General features: G+C 37.3%; 1 protein-coding gene across 2 annotated transcripts in view; it reads right to left on the reverse strand.

The window, feature by feature from the left end:
• MRPL42 (mitochondrial ribosomal protein L42) overlaps positions 1 to 17,495 on the reverse strand; it is a 31,450-nt gene extending 13,955 nt beyond the window's left edge. The window contains exons 1-5 of one of the 2 annotated variants that reach the window (XM_024754369.1): positions 17,457 to 17,495; positions 15,788 to 15,926; positions 11,523 to 11,586; positions 10,246 to 10,330; positions 3,785 to 3,948 (exon numbers count right to left, since the gene is read on the reverse strand). In XM_024754369.1, coding sequence (XP_024610137.1) covers positions 3,785 to 3,948; positions 10,246 to 10,330; positions 11,523 to 11,586; positions 15,788 to 15,857 — 383 coding nt within the window. In that variant the 5' untranslated portion in view covers positions 15,858 to 15,926; positions 17,457 to 17,495. Of the gene's footprint in view, positions 1 to 3,784; positions 3,949 to 10,245; positions 10,331 to 11,522; positions 11,587 to 15,787; positions 15,969 to 17,456 lie in introns of both variants that reach the window. The other variant, XM_024754368.1, reaches the window with a different exon arrangement.
• Positions 17,496 to 20,082: the final 2,587 nt, after the last annotated feature.

Genomic DNA, 20,082 nt, shown 5'->3' on the forward strand with positions numbered 1-20,082 from the left:
TTTTAAAAAATGTTTAAAAAGATGTTATATATCTCTAATTATTAAATTCATAATGGGTCCCATTCTTCTGTTATAAATCTAAAATTGTGAAATATTTAGTAAAACATCCTTCTATATACTGCCTGATGTTTAAGAGGTGCTAACATCTAGAAACCATTTGAAATGGCTTACATTAATCCAAAATATATATGTAGATACCAAATAAATACTTGTTGAGTATCAGTAATCACACATTAGCTTATTTAAAATTTTGAAAGATGATGCATCACAAGTATAATGCGTACAGGTTAAAATTTTCTTTATATACATAAGCTAGCATCTAGAGTTTTCCTGTTGAACTCTTTATTAGGAGAGACATTGGGATAATCAATTGAGTCTAACTAAAGTCTGCTTATAACTGAAAGTGCCTAGAAATCCTGATGCAACAAGACATACCATAGAGATTAAATTAATTAACAGTCAAAGCTAATTAGCAGTGATAAGATTAAATAAGTAATAAGATTAAACATAGGTGGGGTACTAGACAAAAATGTCTAGAGATAACATGTTTGGTTTTAAGACTCCCCAATGGTCTTCTTGCCTTCAGTCTTGCCCCCTTTATGTTACACATCTACAGAGGATTTTCATAACTTCAGCGATTTGGTTATGAACAAAAGATGGCAAAAAAACTGCAGCAACATGAAACATGCAGGAAAGAAACAGGTACTGAAAGCCATTATAGAAAAATTTCAAGGTGGGGCTTGAACTAAAGTATCTACCTAATGGGACAGAAATAAAAGATAAACATGAACAATGTTATGAATCATGGAAAGAAATCTTAGAATACAGCAGTGATTTAGATACGGGGCTATATAATGGCTTGCTAATTTGTTTTCCCATAACCTAACTTACAACTACAAAGAGGGAATGCATAAACAAAGTGGATACAAAATAAGAAAGAAAAATCAAGGAAGGGGACATAAAACAGATGCAGAAATTGAAAGACATTATGGTGGTCAAGAGATAAATGGATAAAGAAGATGTGATAAATACATACAATGGAATATTACTCAGCCATAAAAAAAGAATGAAATTCTGCCATTTGCAGTGACATAGATGGACCTAGATAATATTATATATTTTTTTAAAACTTTAGTTTTATTTATCTATTTATTTTTGGCCACGCAGTGTGGTTTGCGGGATCCTAGTTCCTGACCAGGGATTGAACTTATGCCCTCGGCAGTGAAAGCGTGAAGTCCTAACCACTGGACCACCAGGGGATTCCCAGTATTAAGTTTAGTGAAACAAGTCAGAGAAAGACAAATACTCTATGTTATCACTTACATGTGAAATCTAAAAAGTAAACCAAACAAATGTATATAACAAAACAGAAACAGAAGACTCACATATATAGCAAACAAACTCCAGTGGGGAGAGAAAAGGGGAAGGGGCAAGATACAGGTATGGGATTAAGAAACACAAACTGCTATGTATAAAATAAATAAACAAAAAGGATATATTGCACAACACAGCAAAATATAGCCATTATTTTCTATTAACTTTAAATGGAGTATAATCTATAAAAATATTCAATAATGTAACATTGTAGGTTGACTGTACTTTGACAAATAAAAACAAATACTGTTTTACCTTAAAAAAAAAAAAGGCTCTACAGGAGAGTTCCCTGGTGGCACAGTGGTTAAGAATCTGCCTGCCAATGCAGGGGACATGGGTTCGAGCCCTGGTCTGGGAAGATCCCAAATGCCATGGAACAACTAAGCCCGTGGGCCACAACTACTGAGTCTGTGCTCTAGAACCCATGTGCCACAACTACTGAGCCCGTGCGCCTAGAGCCCGTGCTCCACAACAAGAGAAACCACCACAATGAGAAGCCCGCTCCCGCTTGCCACAACTAGAGAAAGCCCACATGCAGCAACGAAGACCCAACGCAGACAAAAATAAATACATAAAATAAATAAATTTATTTTAAAAAAAAAAGGCACTACAGTGGTCAAAAAAAAAAATCACAGATTTTTTCCTTGGGAAATTGATACAGAAATATCACTTCTATTACAGGAAGATTATTAAGGGAGGGGCTTTTTTAAGACGGGAAAAGAAGAGTTGTGTTTTGTTATAATGAATTTAAAACTTTGGACAGTTATCTAGTTAGTAATATTCTAAGAACAATGACATTGGGAATAAGGCTGAGGAAATTAAAAAATGTATAATGGAGCAGGTTGCATGTCATCTATATAATGAATGTAATTGAAGCTCTCAGAACAAATTTTAGCAAGACATGGAGTATAAGGCAGAGCCCTGAGGAATCTCTACTGTAACTACAGATAAGGGAGAAAGTACCTTCTAAAGAGAAACTAAAAAAGTAAACCAAGCTCCAGGTCCATACATGCACCTACTTTCAGAACTGCTCCCCACCAGATGATCCAGAGTCTTCAGACTCAACATAACCAACAATAGGTTCATCTTCCTCACTCTCTACTGTTTCTCCACTTGTATGAGTGGCACCACCATCCACCTGAACACCTCTGTCAGAAACTTGAGAGGTCTCCTATCTCTCTCTTTAACTTTCCCCCTTTCTGTTCCCGTTGCTGGTCCTTTCATGTAGATCTTCAACAAATTTCACCTGGACTATTTTAACAGTTTCATAGCAAGTCCCTCTGACTCCAATCTTTCCACGTATCACCTTATCCCAAATACAGAACCTACTTAAGGATTTCCTAATGCATAAACTTTGGGGATGTCAGTTTGATTCTTAGAATTTGGCAATGAAAATAAAACCTAAACTCCTCAGTACGACACAAAATCCTTCATAAGACCCTTCTTACATTCCCTCCTCATATTCTGGGTCCCATCCAAGCTGAACTACTTGCAGTTTCCCCAGCTTACTCTATGACATACTGTTCTCAGCCTGTGAAGCCTTTTCCCCATTCTGCATGGCTAACTCCTAACCATCCTTCAAATGTCAATCTCTTGATTTGTTTATTTACTCTACTATCTTCCTTCCTTGACTATTAACAACTTACAAACAACGATTGTGTTTCTGATCACCCATCACTTCAAGCAGCTCAATGACTGCATATTCATTAATTCCATAAGCATGTCCTGCCATAAATGTGCCAGCCCAGTGCTAGTTACTGGGTGAGTAAAAGCAAAGTGAATAAAACAAGTGAATAAAAACAAAGTTTACTCAAACAAACAATTTTAAAAAGCCACGTTTTAGTTTCTTAGTTTAGTAGGGAATAAGATAGATATGAAAGAAATAAGAATCAAAAGAAGTAAACAAATTAAAGCCAGAATTAGATACGAGGTAAGAATCAATGTAATAAAATGTGAGTACTGGGAAACAGAGGGGCAACTGTAGTTCCTAAAGGAACTGAGAAATATATATACTTCCCAATCATTTGCTATACCCCAATTTTTTCTGCAATAACTCAAAATCTGTTAAATAAATGGATAGAGGGCTGAGGACAAGATCAAGTATTCATCAAGAAGATGAATAAAAACAATACATAAAATGACTACATCACGGAATGGAAAAATTTTCAAGAACTCTTGCAAAATTCCCTGAAAGCTTTGGTTAAACTCCCCCACTAAAATAAAGGAAAAGAAGTACTATTTCATTTTAGCTATATATATGTAGATTTAAAAATACAATTTAATAGGTGATCATACTGGGTGTTAATTCCTTCATGCAAAGTACAACGTCAAAAGTTTGTTAATAGAAGTAAAGTTATGTATTTCTGTAGGGTTCAGTGAGAGTTGAAGAAGAAAAGAAAATAGAACTTACTGTCCACGAGGATACCAACGGTGCTTAGTAGTAAAGAACATTTTGCTAAGTTGTTCTATCATGGGTCCTTGCTCTAAGTATTCACCTTTTTCTTCTAATCTGGTTTTCAGCACTAGATCATGTGTTTCTTCATTATTCTGTACAGGATCTGGCCGAGGAATAGGCTGCAAAATAATCAGCAATGAACAAATCAAAACGTAGGAATGTTAGCCAGCATCTGATTGAGTTTACAGTAAAATAATTACCACACTGAGTACTTCATTTTTGTACCTAAAGGTGGGTAAATAAGTCATCAGAACAGTTTCACTTAGCTGCACTATTCATTAAAGAATCAGAATTTTTTTTTGGCCACACCAGGCAGGATCTTAGTTCCCTGACCAGGGATCAAACCCGTGCCCCCTGCAGTGGAAGAACAGAGTCCTAACCACTGGATTGTCAGGGAATTCCCCAGAAATATTTTTCTTCTCATATCAAGTTTTGGGTTCCCTTTCCAATAATAAAGTTCTTAAAGTTATTTTCCCCCAATAATAAAACATATTTTAGTTTCTATTTCTCAAAACTATAAATTGTGCCCATTATTATTTTTTAACTTAAAAGTTTAGTCTCTACCTTGCATACCATTAAAGTGAGATACAATGAAAAACCTTTAATAGAAAATGACATTTCTTATATCCAAAAGAAGCAGGAAATTTCTCAATGTTTTCATTTTATGTACCTGAAATGCCATCAAATGATGCTTTATGGTAATTCGAGTAGTTTTTTTCCCCCAAAGACATTAATTACTAAAAAAAATCTCATCTCCTCCCAACACATGAGTGATATAACATATGCCCATCAGCAACGCTGGCTGATTAAAGCCCTTAAAAATCAGTATCTTGGAAAGTCAAGCTACCTATATTTTAAATATTAAGTGATAACATATGTAACACAAGACTGTAACATTGCCTTGCTTTACAAATACCATAGATATGTATTACAACACAATGAAAACCTGAATTTACCATCAAAAAGGAAACAATTCAAACACAGATGTCTTCTTTACATTCACACACTATTAACGACAATTGCTACATTCTACCACTGTACTGAATGTTACAGCATAGACTCATATTTATTTAGTTTATGTACATGAGAAAATGAAACCTCTTTAAAAGGCAATATATAAGTACATGATGGTGGCACAACTGACTAAGTACTATAGAGATGCAAATTAACAAAGATATTAGTGAGAAATAGAACAGGAGCCAAGTCAGAGCCTTGTCACAGAGTGCAGAATGAATTCTAGAAGGAATAACAAACATTATAAATAAAGCAAAGTAGGTAAAAACATACAATAAGCAGGTGATCTTAAAAAATGGATCTTGAGAAATCAGATTATGAAAAGCTTTCAAAGTTAGATTTAAGTGTAACAATTTGCTTTAAGTAGGAATAAGGAACCACTTCCTTAGTGTGGGAGAGAATAAGGAGAAAGTATAATGAAGAGGTTAAGAATTGGGCTTTGGTCAATAACTACTATCTCTGTGACCTTGGAATAGTTATTTAAGCTCTTAATCTCCCTTTCGTAAAATCTAAGCAGTAATTATCTACCTAATAAGGGTTTGATGAGGATTAAGTGAAATAATAACATGCTGAGCTGTCCCTTGTACTCTTTGAGTTCAATAATGGTAGGTAGCTGTTAACATTTACTGTAAGGCCTCAAACAGGAAAACAGTGATATAAATTTATTTAAAGAAAAAGAGCTCCTTAGACATTTTAAGTAATTTTATATGATCATCTCTTACATGTAGAGTGAAATATTAATATTTGTGTCTTTGCAAGTTACTATCAGACCCTGAGGAATACTAGCAAATGCTAGATTAGAGCCTATAGTTTTCTCTTTTAGGTTACTACACTTGTTGCTAAAGATCAAATGTTTTAACTCTTATCAAACAGTTATTTTCAAGTGTCAATAAAAGTTCATTGTCTCTCTTCCTATTCCCAACAGGCTCAATTCTAATATATCACAAATTCTCTCTGCTTTGTATTTCTTTTCCAGGCACACAGATAAAAGACATTGGAATTAATGGCTTCTTAGAAGTCTAAACCAAAAGCCTCTGCAGACTCAGAACTGATTTTTAGGTTGTATTTGATCTCCTTGATCAAACTTCAAAGAAAGGGTACATGAATATTTCAGTAAAAAGTAAAAACTAAAATAAAACTGAATGTCAACTTTAAAAAAAAACATTCAGAACTGTCATCCTGAATTTCCCTTGTTTTTCTTAAGAATTTTCAAATTTGACTTTTGAAAATTTCGACTAAATCAACCACTAAAAAGAATTTCGAGCACTTACATTTTTACTTTATTTTTCCAAATCATTATTTTTTGCCCCTGGTTTAAAATCTTCATCTTCCTAAACTAGAAATCCTAAATTCTAGAAAAATATTTTTAGTTTTAATAAAACACATACTTGGCTGAAACAGAAAGAAGGATCTTTTTACCTGGATCCATGGAAAATAATCAACATCTTTTAGATTCAAATGTAAATTACCAGAAAACCAAAGATACAAATCATCTTAACTTTCCTAAAGCCAGTGTCAGTAGGTATTTCTACTTATGACTTATGCAATATGCTTTCCAGGGCCTAGAGAATGAAATGGCCCACTAGAGTTGCAGCTACTTCCTTGAGAAAAGAAGAAAATCAAATCTAAATTTTAAGTCACCTTTAAATATAGTTATTTAATGTTATATACTATCTTCATGAAATTTGTAAATCTGGATTCAAAAGGAACATATTTTAACAGTAACATGTTTTCGAGAATGTTTCTTATTGTAAATAAAGTCCAATCTATAATTTATTACTTTATAAGCAAAAAATGTCCATGCTTCTCCATGTAAATATCTCTTAGCCTTAAAACAGAAAACCCTTAAGCATGAAGGGAGAGGGCCAAATTTATTTATTTAATCAACAATATATATTGTGCACCTACCAAGTACAGGTATTATTCCAGGTGCTAAGGATACAGCAGGGAACAAAACAGACAAGGCCCTGTCCTCATGGAGCTTACATTTTAATGGAGGGAGACAGACAGAAAAGCAAGAAAATATCCAGTGCGCCAGAAATGATAAATGCTATTAAGAAAAGCAAAGCAAAGTGAAGGACAATAGGGATTCCAGGGGCAGGGGTACTATTTTAAATGTAGTGGCAAGGAGGGTCTCTAGGTAACAAATATGGAAAGATCTAAAGGAAAGGGAATAAACTATGAGGATTTCTGGGGGAAAAGCATTCCAGGCAGAGGAAGCAGTAACTACAAAGGCCCTGAGGCAGGAGCTTCCTAAGTACTTACCTTAAAGGACAGCATGGAGGCCAGTGTGGTAGCAGTAGAGTGATTAGTGTGAACTGACAGGAGTGATCTCCTAGACTAGAGAGAGGGATACTGAGGACATGGGAGAGGAGACAACGGATACAACAAAGGGAGTTCAACAAAAAAAGAGGCAGGGAGATGGGTATGTATGCAAGGGAGTGATTATGATGATGACCATGGAATCTATGCTGGGTAAGGAAAGAAGTGAGAATGTACGAGATACATGAAGGACTGCGAACAAGTGGTTCGATCAACTGATGCAGATCTTAATGAGGGGATGAATAATTCCTGAAGCTGGGAAACTAGGGGGAGTTGGTAGTAAGCTAGTGGAATTCTTAAAAATCTAGATTGGGAGGAAGGAAGAGGAGTTATTTGTGATTAAAACATCTCTAGGGTACAACCACAGGAGTGGGGAGCTCCACTCCCATGTGGAAAAAAGATCAAAAAGTTAAGAGGCTGGGGTAGTAGACAGATCATCTACATGGACACTGAAATAACAAAGAATTAGGACACAGTGTTGGAGAGTGTGAGAGTACATCTAAAATCTTCAAAGAAGAGTGGAGGGATGGGGTCACATGAGGGTGAGGAGAAGTGAAATGCATGACGACAGATAACAGCAAAAGAAAAAAGATAAGTAGATGGTATGGTTTAATGATACAAACTACAAAGCTAGAAATTGTTACGGAGGAGGAAAGATGATCTGGATATGACAGTGAAGAGCCACAGGGACACCTATTCCATCTCTATGCTCAGTAGTAAAAGGGTTTAGGAGAGAAAAGCACAACTACTTAAGAGTGCTAGGGAAGCACTGACACCAGGGTACAGCCAAGTTTCTGTTAGAGTCAGAAGGTGAAGGCAACATTCTGGAAGAAGTTAAGGTTATGAGAGATTTTAATGATGATAGTAAGTTCTAAAAGTACAGTGGGGCTTCGCTGGTGGCGCAGTGGTTGAGAGTCCACCTGCCGATGCAGGGGACACGGGTTCGTGCCCCAGTCCGGGAAGATCCCACATGCCGCGGAGTGGCTAGGCCCATAAGCCATGGCCGCTGAGCCAGCACGTCCGGAGCCTGTGCTCCGCAACGAGAGAGGCCACGACAGTGAGAGGCCCGCTTAACGCAAAAAAAAAAAAAATAAATAAATAAATAAAATAAAAGTACAGTGGAAAAGTTTTGAGAGTTGGGAAAGATAGGAAAATTATGATTTAGGGATGCAAAGAGCCATATGGGGATGAGAATTTGGATACTGAGAAATGATCACACAGTCCTGGGCTTCTTAGTATAAACTGCTAAAACAAGGATAAAGCACATGACCAGAAATATAACAAAAAATAACAATGTAAGAAGGCACAATATAGTATGAGCTAGAGGTTTACATGCCAAAAGTCAGTGACTTACTCCTATTTTCTACACACTGTCCAAAGAAATGAAACAAAAAAGGAATACTGGAATACTGCCTACGGTATCTAGCTAGAATACAAAGCAGGCAGACAAAATGGTGAGGTTTTAAAAAGGGAATACAAACTAGTAAAATAACATTAATTTGTTTTGTCAAACCGGTACTCTGGCCCTAATGATGATTTTTAAAAATAGGTATCACTAGATGCATCATGTGACGAATTATTTTTTTTTTTTTTTTTTTGCGGTACACGGGCCTCTCACTGTTGTGGCCTCTCCCGTTGCGGGGCACAGGCTCCGGACGCGCAGGCCCAGCGGCCATGGCTCACGGGCCCAGCCTCTCCACAGCATGTGGGATCTTCCCAGACCGGGGCACGAACCCGCGTCCCCTGCATCGGCAGGCGGACGCTCAACCACTGCGCCACCAGGGAAGCCCTGTGACGAATTATTTTCTCCTCAAAAAGCAAATCAAACATTACGAAATATAGTAGAAGAGGGCTTAAAGAAATGAGGAAGCTATTCATATATAAAATAATAAAAAGACTTGGGTCAAGTTAAATTATATTAAAAATAAAAACAAAACCTCCTTTATTTAGTGCCTGGCTTTTGAAGATATATGGAAAAAATTAAACTAGGCCAGTTAAATATATGCCCATGTTGGCCCATTAGAAAAAAAAAACCAGGGGCTTCCCTGGTGGTGCAGTGATTGAGAATCCACCTGCCAATGCAGGAGACGCGGGTTCGAGCTCTGGTCCGGTAAGATCCCACATGCCGCAGAGCAACTAAGCCCATGCACCACAACTACTGAGTCTGCACTCTAGAGCCCGTGAGCCACAACTACTGAGCCCGTGAACCACAACTACTGAACCCACGAGCCACAACTACTGAAGCCCACACGCCTAGAGCCCATGCTCCGCAACAAGAGAAGCCACCGCCACGAGAAGCCTGCGCACCACAACGAAGAGTGGCCTCCCCTCACCACAACTAGAGAAAAGCCCGTGCGCAGCAACGAAGACCCAACGCAGCCAAAAATAAATAAATTTATTTTTTTAAAAAAAAGCAAAAGAAAAAACTAACCAAAAAAAGAAGAAATTCACCAAACATGAAGAGGATTATCAAAACCAACACAATATAAAAGTTATGAAACAGTACACTAAAATACAAACTTTTCATAATTTATTAGATTGTAATATATAGTAAGTAGTATGGGACAATGTGTTTTTTTTTTTTTTGGCGGTACGCAGGCCTCTCACTGTTGTGGCCTCTCCCGTTGCGGAGCACAGGCTCCAGACACACAGGCTCAGTGGCCATGGCTCACGGGCCTAGCCGCTCCGGGGCATGTGGGATCTTCCCGGACCGGGGCACGAACCCGTGTCCCCTGTGTCGGCAGGCGGACTCTCAACCACTGCGCCACCAGGGAAGCCTGGGACAATGTGTTTTTAAAATTTATACTAGGTGTGTTTGATCCCTAGTCAGAAATCTACCAAATTTTAGACCAGAAAACTAATGTCGTAATTGTGTTAAATGTTTCACTTTGTGTACTAAAAAAAACCTTTAGAGAAAAATGATGAAAAGAAATAGAAAACTCAAAACAGTAAAATAAAAAAGCCAAAAGATCTAAACCAAATAAAGAAAATCAAACAATTCCCTTCTCTTCGGATACTGTAAAGAAGGGTGAATAGTCCAACAACAAATTAAAAATTACAAGAGATTTTCTTATACATACTTTTGTGTGTTCATATGGAATGTCCACAGAAGGGTGATAGCATACTATTGTCCTGCCATCAGATGTCAAAGCAAGCTCTACTTTGCTAAAAAAAAGAATGTTTTAGAAACAGAGTTATACTGTATTCAAGGCAAAATGATTATTAGAGCCATAATTTGTTAATCACCAATCCCTGAAGAATAAATGCCATCATGTCACTGGACTGGCAAACCAGGTACCCATATTACAGGGGACAACTCATACCATCCCACAAAATGTGTCAGCTTAACTACCACAACAAACCTTTACTGCATTACCCACTATTTTATCTAAATTATTCTTCAAATTATTTGTTTTGTTAAAGTTACTTGTTTTCTCAACCTTTGGAAGAGATCTTCATGTTCATTCATCACTATTAATAGAACTTCTTTTCCTTATCTAAAAGCTACCTTCAAAAAGCTGTAAGATTACTTAAATTATTAAAGCCGAAGATCAGCAAAATACATAATCTTCCAGGTAAAGGATCACCTGAATTTCCAATCATAAAGATTGTAGCTGAGCACTTTTTCTAGATCAGCATTTCTCCAAGTGCCTTTGGCATAATGCAAAACACATCACATAAGACTCAATCTTTTCAGGTTCAAAAGTGCTACCTATTTCCTAGTCTTACTTCATCACTATCCTAATACTTACTAAATTTACAATTAAAACTGGTGTCAAGAGGGAAGAAAATACATTTTTACTAAAATTCACAATGAAAACAATGTAACTTAAGAAAACATGTTGTAGTTTCTGCACATAAGACGCTGCTATAGAGATAAAGGACAATATTTCATTCATATGTTATTCCTAGTTCTTAGCATACTGACTAGAATAAGTACCAAATAAATTGTGGTTGAATTAAATATTTGTAATTTAGGATTATTCAATGTTAACAAAAGATAAGATAAATAACTGCTTAAGCTAATACATATGAACCCTAAGAGAAAACCATAAAAAGTATTTAGTTTTTCCAAAAAGCTAAAGAATACTTCAGGAAAAAAAGACAGCATTTCTATCAGCAAGTCTGTCTTACAACAAATGAAGTATTCAGTGAAACACAATGATAATGATTTTTATTTAAACCATTTATAAGCCCAGACACTGGGTAAATAAGATCACTGAAATAATTTTTAAAAACAAAATTAAAGAAAGAATAATCAGAAAAGAAAGCAGAAAATACCAAAACAAGAAATAAAATTAAATCATTTCAGATAGAGCTAACAAACTTTTTTTTTCAATTGGATTTCAATACATACCAATTATAGTCATCTGGAAGAGAAGAATACGTAGTTTTATGACAAACACAATATAAGGCTCCATCTGCAAAAACCCCAAACAGTAAGATGAATTTAGTTAATTTGAGCATATGTCCTCACACCAATGTAAAGCTGGTTTTACTCATTCAACCACTATTTACTGTATTCACTATGAAACAGGACTGTACGTGGAGCTAGAGATTCAACAAGTTAACATCCAGTCCCTGACCTCAAAAAGGGTGCAAGTCTGGTGAGAGAGAGACAAGTAAACAAACAATTCCAATATAAAGATAAGCCCTGTTAGGAAGGGTAAGCATTGGAAGTGAAAGGGACACATGGACAGATTACAAAACAGGAGTATACAGGTTCAAGAATGCTTTTCCAGTGGAGATGATGTTTAAGGTGTTCTGAAGGATGATGGAGTAAGCTGGAGTTGTTAGGGGATGAGTACAGTGTTCCTTGCAGAGGGAATAAAAAGTGCCAGGACCAGAGGAAAGAAAGAACATAAAGTTTCTGAGTATTCTAAAAACTTTAGTGTTGGGAATTCCCTGGTGGTCCAGTGGTTAGGACTCAGCACTTTCACTGCTGGGGTCTGGGTTCAATCCCTGCTTGGGGAACTAAGATCCCGCAAGCTGCACGGCTCAGCCAAATAAATAAATAAATAATATAATAAAATAAAAACTTTAGTGTGACTGGAGTGCATAGCTCATAAAGGGCAAGTGTTTAAGTAATGAAATACAAAATGAACTGTTCAAAATCAACTTTTCTTAATCAAAATGCAACACTTCAAAGCATATTTTCCGTTTTTAGAATACCTGCAAATTCAAGAGCCATAACTACTTTTTTTAAAGTTTGTAAAAGGTCCCTCTATGTTCAGAGAAATTATGTTCTTTTAAATATAAAGAAAAAATGTAAATGTAGCTCAGTATGGTTAAAAAAAAATTCTGAGTATATCTTGGCTAAAACCAAGGATCAACTTCTCTCAACTGAGCCACTTGCTCCTGAGTATGGAATGCCATCCCCACTTTGTTCAACTACCACTCATCTTTCAAGAGTCAAATGCTACCCTTCCATGAAATCCTTCTCCCCCTTCCTGCCCTACATCTCCATCACAGAAAGAGTTGTCTATTTTACATGTCCCACAACCAACACTCCATATGACATTGCTATACCATCATTGTGTCCTTTTTTTAATGCATCAGTTATTTATATGTATCAAAGATGTCTAAACAAAGATCTGTAAACTCTCCTTTCCCAAAGGATTGCATATACTTAGAGGTCTAAATATAAATTCTTACTCCAATGCATTAAAAGTACCTTAACAAAATTCATTAGTATCATAAAAGATTACTCAGCAAAATGTCAACCCCAAAATTCTATTGATATAAAGATAACAAAATACAAAGAATTAGAAATATAACCTCATCTTTCAAAAGATTTATTAATTTTCAAATATCTGTGCTAGTACTACAGAAGAGCATTTATTAAGATAAATCAGAGGGTAATGTAAAAATCATTTACACATATTTTATTTTCTTGTCTGACACTGTTGGGGATCTTCTTAATTATGTATGGATTAATATTAAAAGCAGTTTGTATTCTCTGAATACACCAGCTAAATGATGTACATGTTTGCTGAAAGAAACAGGGTTGGGTGGCAGAGGCAGGACAGACAGAATCTACCATTCTTAACTAGGCAGGAGGGAAAACTCAAGACAACAGTATTTAGTTCAACAGGAAACTGCAAAATTTGTACTCTGCACTAACTTAGACATTTGTTTGTACCCTCATGACATACATCACATTCTACCACATCATATTCCAGGTATTGTTTCCATAGGTGTCTGTTTCAACTACAAGTCTAAATAAGTTCCTTAAGGCCGGGAATCCCACCTTGTTCATTACTGTGTCCCCTATAGTTCCTACTAATAAAGAAGAGATTGTCAAACTGCCTCTAAAATGTTAATTTCTGCATAATTAATACTTGAAAAATGCATTTGACATTTTATCAAGAGAAAAATTCTACATATGGTTAAGTATCAGAGGTTCTAAATGCATAATTAGAACTGATGCCAAAGTTAACACCAATCAATCCAAATCAACTCAATGTGCCGAAAAGAATTTCAATGAGAGTCAGCTCTCCACAACTCACAGGCTTTTCTTGTTTTACATATATATTTATACACACACATTTAATTGCATTTTGACATGATCTATAAAAGCTGATAGTCCCACTTCATTTTCAAATGTTGAATATTTTAAATTACAACAACAAAGGAGGTATAGCAGAAAATATATTGGGAAGACATAGGTTTTGATCATAGGTCTAATTTACCAGATATGCAACTTTGGTTGAGCTTCTGAGGGCAAGAGAACTCAAGTTCCTTCATCTTCAGAAAGAGAATAATGCCACGTGATAGGTAAGTTATTGTAAAATTCAAAGTTGTAAAGACCAAATGACTTAATATGCTTAAAAGCTGTAAAATTCCCACATTGAGTGTATATTTTGGAAGGTTTTAAATGTTCCTTCTGGAATACAGGGAGGCCTTTTTATTTGTGCTCACTGAACTTTCCAATCACAGTTTTGCTTTGCCTCTAATCTTAATGTCCTTCCTTTTCATATAAAATATCAACAGTAACAGTAATAATACTTTACCTTCAATAGTAATAATAGAAATTGTGTAAAACAAGAGGCTTAAGGATGCAAGAAGTTAGGTAGTCATTAATTACTAGGATGACTGAGTGATAATGGAATAATTTTCTGGGGTAACCCAAATTCATTCTTCACTAATCAGATATTTTGACAACTGCGATTCACTGAGATCCATTCAACAAACATTTATTTATCATCTATCATGTATGAGAGGCACTGAGGACACTAAAATAGACACTGTACAAATTTACAATCTAGTTGGTAAAGTATACACAGACAATTTTAACTTACCCAGGGGCAGATGAACTGGTTTGCAGATTAACCTGAGTGAGGACAAATTGCTGTTTCAGGACATGAGCTAGGTAAAAACTGATTACGTCTGAGTTCCCATCAGCCTTGGGGCTGAGTTCCTATCAGGGCAAAAGGAAAACTAAGCAGCAGAGGTCTCTCTCCCAATTCTCAACAACAACAACAAAATGCTCCTAGGTAATCAAGAGCTGACTACAGTTTTGTTTTCACTATGATTTTAGTGTATACCTACAGTCTCTTGGCAATCTCCTCCTCTGTTTACTTAATTATACTTTCATTTATACAGCTTTTTACCCTAGTCTTCAAACAACTCTTTTCCTCTTAATTCAATAAAAATGTTCAATTACAAATGGTATTCAATAGGAAACATGAAGGAAGCAATTAAGGTCAGGCAGAGATGTGTAAAAAAGTTGGCTCACTAAACATGAAAAAGCAAACCTATTGTAGCCTCTAACCGTGTCTTCTTTACAAATGGGAGAATGCAGTTCACAGACAGAGGAAAAGTAAAGTGAAAAGAAGGTTGGTCAGGAAATAAGATTTTAATAGACTATTTATATAGATCAATTTTTGACTATCAAACATGTATTAATAGGCTTTGAAGAAAATATCTGACTACGTTTCTTCAGAAAAGGAAGAAATCACATTTTTTTTTAAATTACACAGAAAAAACACAAAAGAACACACCAAAATAGTAACAATAATCACCCTGTAAGATGGAATTGTAAATTTGCCGTTTGCTAATTTTAGGAACTACTAAAAAAAGCAGTACGTGAAAATATAAATAAGAATCAAACTAGAAAAAGTTCCTCTTTATCAATCCCTCCCTTGCCCTTGGTTAAATCCACTTGTGGTCTACAGAGATAACTTATTTGGTTCACATCTTTTACTCTGCATTTATACATATATACACACACACATATATGGTCGATCATCTTTTAAATGCACAATGAGATCATACGATATATACTCTTCTATGACATACTTTTTCCCCCCTCTATACAGAGATCTTTCCACGTTACACTCCTATACAATAGCAGGCATATACAATAACTACATTAAATGTTCTTCAATGAACATGTATCACTATAATATTTGAAAAAGTTTAAAACTTTTTAAACATTGGACTTCCCTGGTGGTCCAGTGGATAAGACTCCGCACTCCCAATGCAGGAGGCCAGAGTTCAATCCCTGGTCAGCGAACTTGATCCCTCATGCATGCCAAAACGAAGATCTGGCACAGCCAAAATAAATTAATAAATATAAAAAAAAACAAACACTTTTTAAACATTAAAAAACTCACTTACTTTGAATTGGAAATAAATGTTTCAAGATAGTTCTGCTTGATATAGCCCATTTTACTGCTGCCAACGCCATGGTGAATCAAGATGCTTATCAGGTGGTAAGAAAGATGATTTGAAGAGAAACTGCTTTTAAAATCTGCTTCTAAAAAAAGAAAAATTGCTTCTAGGTATACTATTTTCACCCCTGCATAAGAGATAAAGAAAAATCAGTGCTACCTATGATAAATTAAAGTGACACAATACACTGAACACTACAAAATAGGATCACTGCCGAGAACTACAGTTGCGTAACACAAAACCTTTAAACAACTTTCCATTTCCAGGCAATACAGTACAAAAAGCAACATCATCAAAATGTATAGTAAGATCAGAAACCCAAGAACTATGTCCATTACTATTTATCTTAAATGCAAACTTCTCAACACCTAGTGTAGTTCTTTCCATTCAATGAGTGCTCAGCCAATGTGAAACAGTCACTCACACATGCTACACAGAGCATTCTCCTTTCATAAAGCAAATGTGTCGGTGTACAACCTCCCAGGTACTATACACAAGATTTTATTACATCTCTTAAAGGGGTATTCTGTTTCTGATTAAATCAAATATTAAACAAGAAGGCCTAGCCTTGGCTTATTAAATACTGACTTGGAGAAACACATATAAACACCCAAAATCCCAAATAAAATTTCACCCTCTTATATAAGCTTTTTAACTTTCCAAGGTGCTTCCACTACCATTCATTTTACTCTCATCCTAATCATAAGAGGCATCTTTATTTTGATTCATGAAGAAACTAAGGTACAAAATTTAAATAAATTGCTCCCAAGAACTTCAGAGTCAATCTCTTACAAACTGGAAAAGTTTGGGCAAGTCATTAACGAAGCAACCCTCAGTTCCTTCCACGGTAAAATGGGGGGAAACAACCACAAGCTCCAGGTCTGTTGTGAATAAATGACATACATCACTTGTTTTCAACTGGCCTCGATGACTATCTCCCTCCCACCACCCCCGCACAGTGATAAAAGCTTATTTCATCAGTCTTAGTCGTTGAACTACGCAGGCTGATTCCTTGCAGTGTCGGTACATTAGCAGTGCCATCCCTGAGTACCTACAGTGTGCCTCCTACACTTTACGACCCATTTTCCTATACATTATATGCTCCTTCACAAGTCTGTGAAGTAGGCGTCTCCATTTAAAACACTAAGAAGCGAGGCTCCGAAAGCTCAAACTGTTTACCTGCCACTTTACTGCTGCTTAATAGGTACTATGGGTGCAACGCAAGCCCACAGCTTCTGACCACGAAATAAGAAACAAAACACTTGAGGGGACGTTAGGTCCCCTCTGTCCGAAATCCAGAAGTCACATTATTCACCCCAGAGAGAGAATTCAGAGGGTAAACCCCTTGGCCCGGAATTCAACGCTGGAGCACTAGAGGACTGCGGAGAGTCTGGGAGGGACTGAGGCTTGAGAAACAGGCTACCAGAACCAGACCCCACGGTAAGCGCGCGGCCACACGCCGGCCCTTCTGCAGGACGGACCGAGTCTGGTAATGCCAGAGGCTTTATCTTGCCGCAAACGACAGGTAGGAGACCTCGACAGCTGCCTATAAACTTTCTGGGCTTGCCCAGCTTTTAGGGACTCCTAAACGGGAGAAGGAGAGGGAAATGGTTACCTTGACTGCAACTCACAGCGAGCCCGCCATCTTACCTCAACCCGGGTCCTAAGAGACACCGCTCCACGTGCCTTCCTGGCTCGCGGGGCACTCTGGGAAATGTAGTCTCCGCGGGAAAGAGCCCCGGGTGCCGTGGGTAAGGCAGGGATCCACCCAACAGCGCCCGCGCTTAGTTCCAGCAGTTTGCCTGCAGCTTTACCGGCGCTACCCAAAAAAACAAATTCACTGGCCCCACACATATCCTTAGAAAGTAACGAACACTATTTTTTAACGTTTATACTAATAATTAGAGCAACTTGAGATCCCTCCTTGGATGAGTTAGGTTTCCCAGGGGAAGAGGCATTTCAGAGAAGTACTGAAAGCGGGGTGGGGTTGGATTTGACGTTTGAAATGGGGAAGCATGGGACAGGCTTCAACCTATGTTCTGAGAACTGTGCTAACCAGCACAGTTATTCATTATGGGAGGAGGACCTGCAGGATCCTGGACCTCGCCGTGTATCTTGGAAGAAAAGGCCCCTGGGCCTGTGCACTTTCTGTTCTCATTGCCAGCAATGGTCTTCTCTCACTGCTTCTCATGACCACTGACTTAGTTTATGCAGCTCTTGCTCAAATATCATTTCAGAGAGGACCACATCATTAAAACAGCTTCACCCGCCCTTGTCCCATTGCCCTCCTTTATTTTTTTCATAACATTTACCATTATATGACATATTTTCATTTGTTTCCTTGTTTAATGTCTGTCTCTTATGCCAGAATTCAAGATCCATGAAGGCCAAGAGGGACAGGTATGTTCTATACGGTATACAAATCTAATATCTAGAACTGTGCTTGGCCTCATCGTAGGCCTCCAATATTTGTTGAATGAATAAAACAAATAACACTGCATGTATTCAAGAGAGTAGGTGATTGACTGATAAAGCCTAGTTTCACCTGGGAATTCCTTTCCTCCATGATCTGCAAAATTTCGGATTTATGTACATTTTTCTGAAAAGGATTCATAGCTTTAAACATGTAATCAAGAGGGTTAATCGACCTCTCAAAAATTTAAGGGCCATACTCCTGAAGTAGCCCTTAATATCGAAAATAAGTGAATGTAAGTTCACTTACATTCACAACATAAATGTGGACTGCTGTGATGTCTCTCTTCACTTCCCACAGCATATCAGGCTGGTTCTGCTGCTTATCTTTGCTCCTATGGAAGCTCACATTGAGGACCCATCTCTGTCCTTTCGAATCTTGTCCATCCTTCAAAGCCACCCCATAGTCTTTCTGGACTATGCTGTAGGGAGAGACAGAGAGAAGAAACATATTTGAATGAACTATCAACTGGACTTGTCAAACATTCACTGAGCAAAGCAGAAGAGGGACGGATCAAAGATGATTCCACAGGACATGTCTTGATGGCTGTGAGTAGAGTGGGGACCACTGACCAACAGGGAGACTCAGTGCAGCCAGGAAAGGTTCACAAAGCTGAGACCAGGAAAGAAACCAGCCATGTGCATGTGAAAGAGAGCAGAGACAGCTCTAGGCTGAGGGAACAATTTAAAAGTCTAAAAGGGGGTGGAAACAGCTTATCATATGCTGGAGTATGGTGTGGAGGAGAGCAGCAGGAGATGGGGTAAGGGGCAGGTCATGTTGGGCTTTATAGGCCTTGGTGGTAATAACATGGAATTAGGACACAGATTCATTTGTGTAGATGTTATTTTAATACAGTAGGGCAGGGCTTCCCTGGTGGCGCAGTGGTTGAGAGTCCGCCTGCCGATGCAGGGGACACGGGTTCATGCCCTTGTCTGGGAAGGTCCCACATGCCGCGGAGCGGCTGGGCCCGTGAGCCATGGCTACTGGGCCTGCCCGTCTGGAGCCTGTGCTCCACAACGGGAGAGGCCACAACAGTGAGAGGGTGGGGGACTAAGATCCAACAAGCTGCACAGTGTGGCCAAAAAAAAAAAGTGCTAACACAGATTTTAAAAACAAAACCCAAGAGATAATCACTGCTAATATTTTAATGTAAAACCTTTCACTTTTGTCTCTTCGTATATCTATATTATGATAATAGCTAACATTTATTGGACACATGATGTGTACTATTTTAAAGCCCTTGGCCAGTGATGGAGCTGAGATGTGAACCAGACAGCCTGATTCTCCTTCAGCCTCCCTTTCTTTCACACAAACACATTATATTTAGGTTTTCTTTTATTACTGTTAATATACATGTACAGATAAACATGCATGCACAATAGATTTTCTTTCTCAATATATCTTTTTTCCCACTTAACCGTGTATCATGAACATCTTTCCTCTGAATAGCTTAAATATTGTCAGTTTCAAACTGCAAGGCTCCTAGAGATCATCAGGACTTACTTTAGATTATTAAAGATCCTCACACTATAGTCTAAAGTTATTTCATTATTAGATGCTTTCCTGCGACTCCTAAATTTTAACTTTATTCTACTTTGTTCATTCATTCAACAACTATTTATTGAGCATTTATTAGATGTACCAAACACCAGAGCAACAGTTTATGTCTTCAGAGATTATACATCAAGTGGGGATGACAGATAGTTAATGTATAATTGTGTAATTAATTATTTTATTATCATTGTCCTGAGTGCTCAGAGGGAAAAAA

The sequence above is a fragment of the Neophocaena asiaeorientalis genome, unplaced genomic scaffold (assembly GCF_003031525.2).
Source record: "Neophocaena asiaeorientalis asiaeorientalis breed wild unplaced genomic scaffold, Neophocaena_asiaeorientalis_V1.1 scaffold92, whole genome shotgun sequence".
NCBI lineage: Eukaryota > Metazoa > Chordata > Mammalia > Artiodactyla > Phocoenidae > Neophocaena > Neophocaena asiaeorientalis.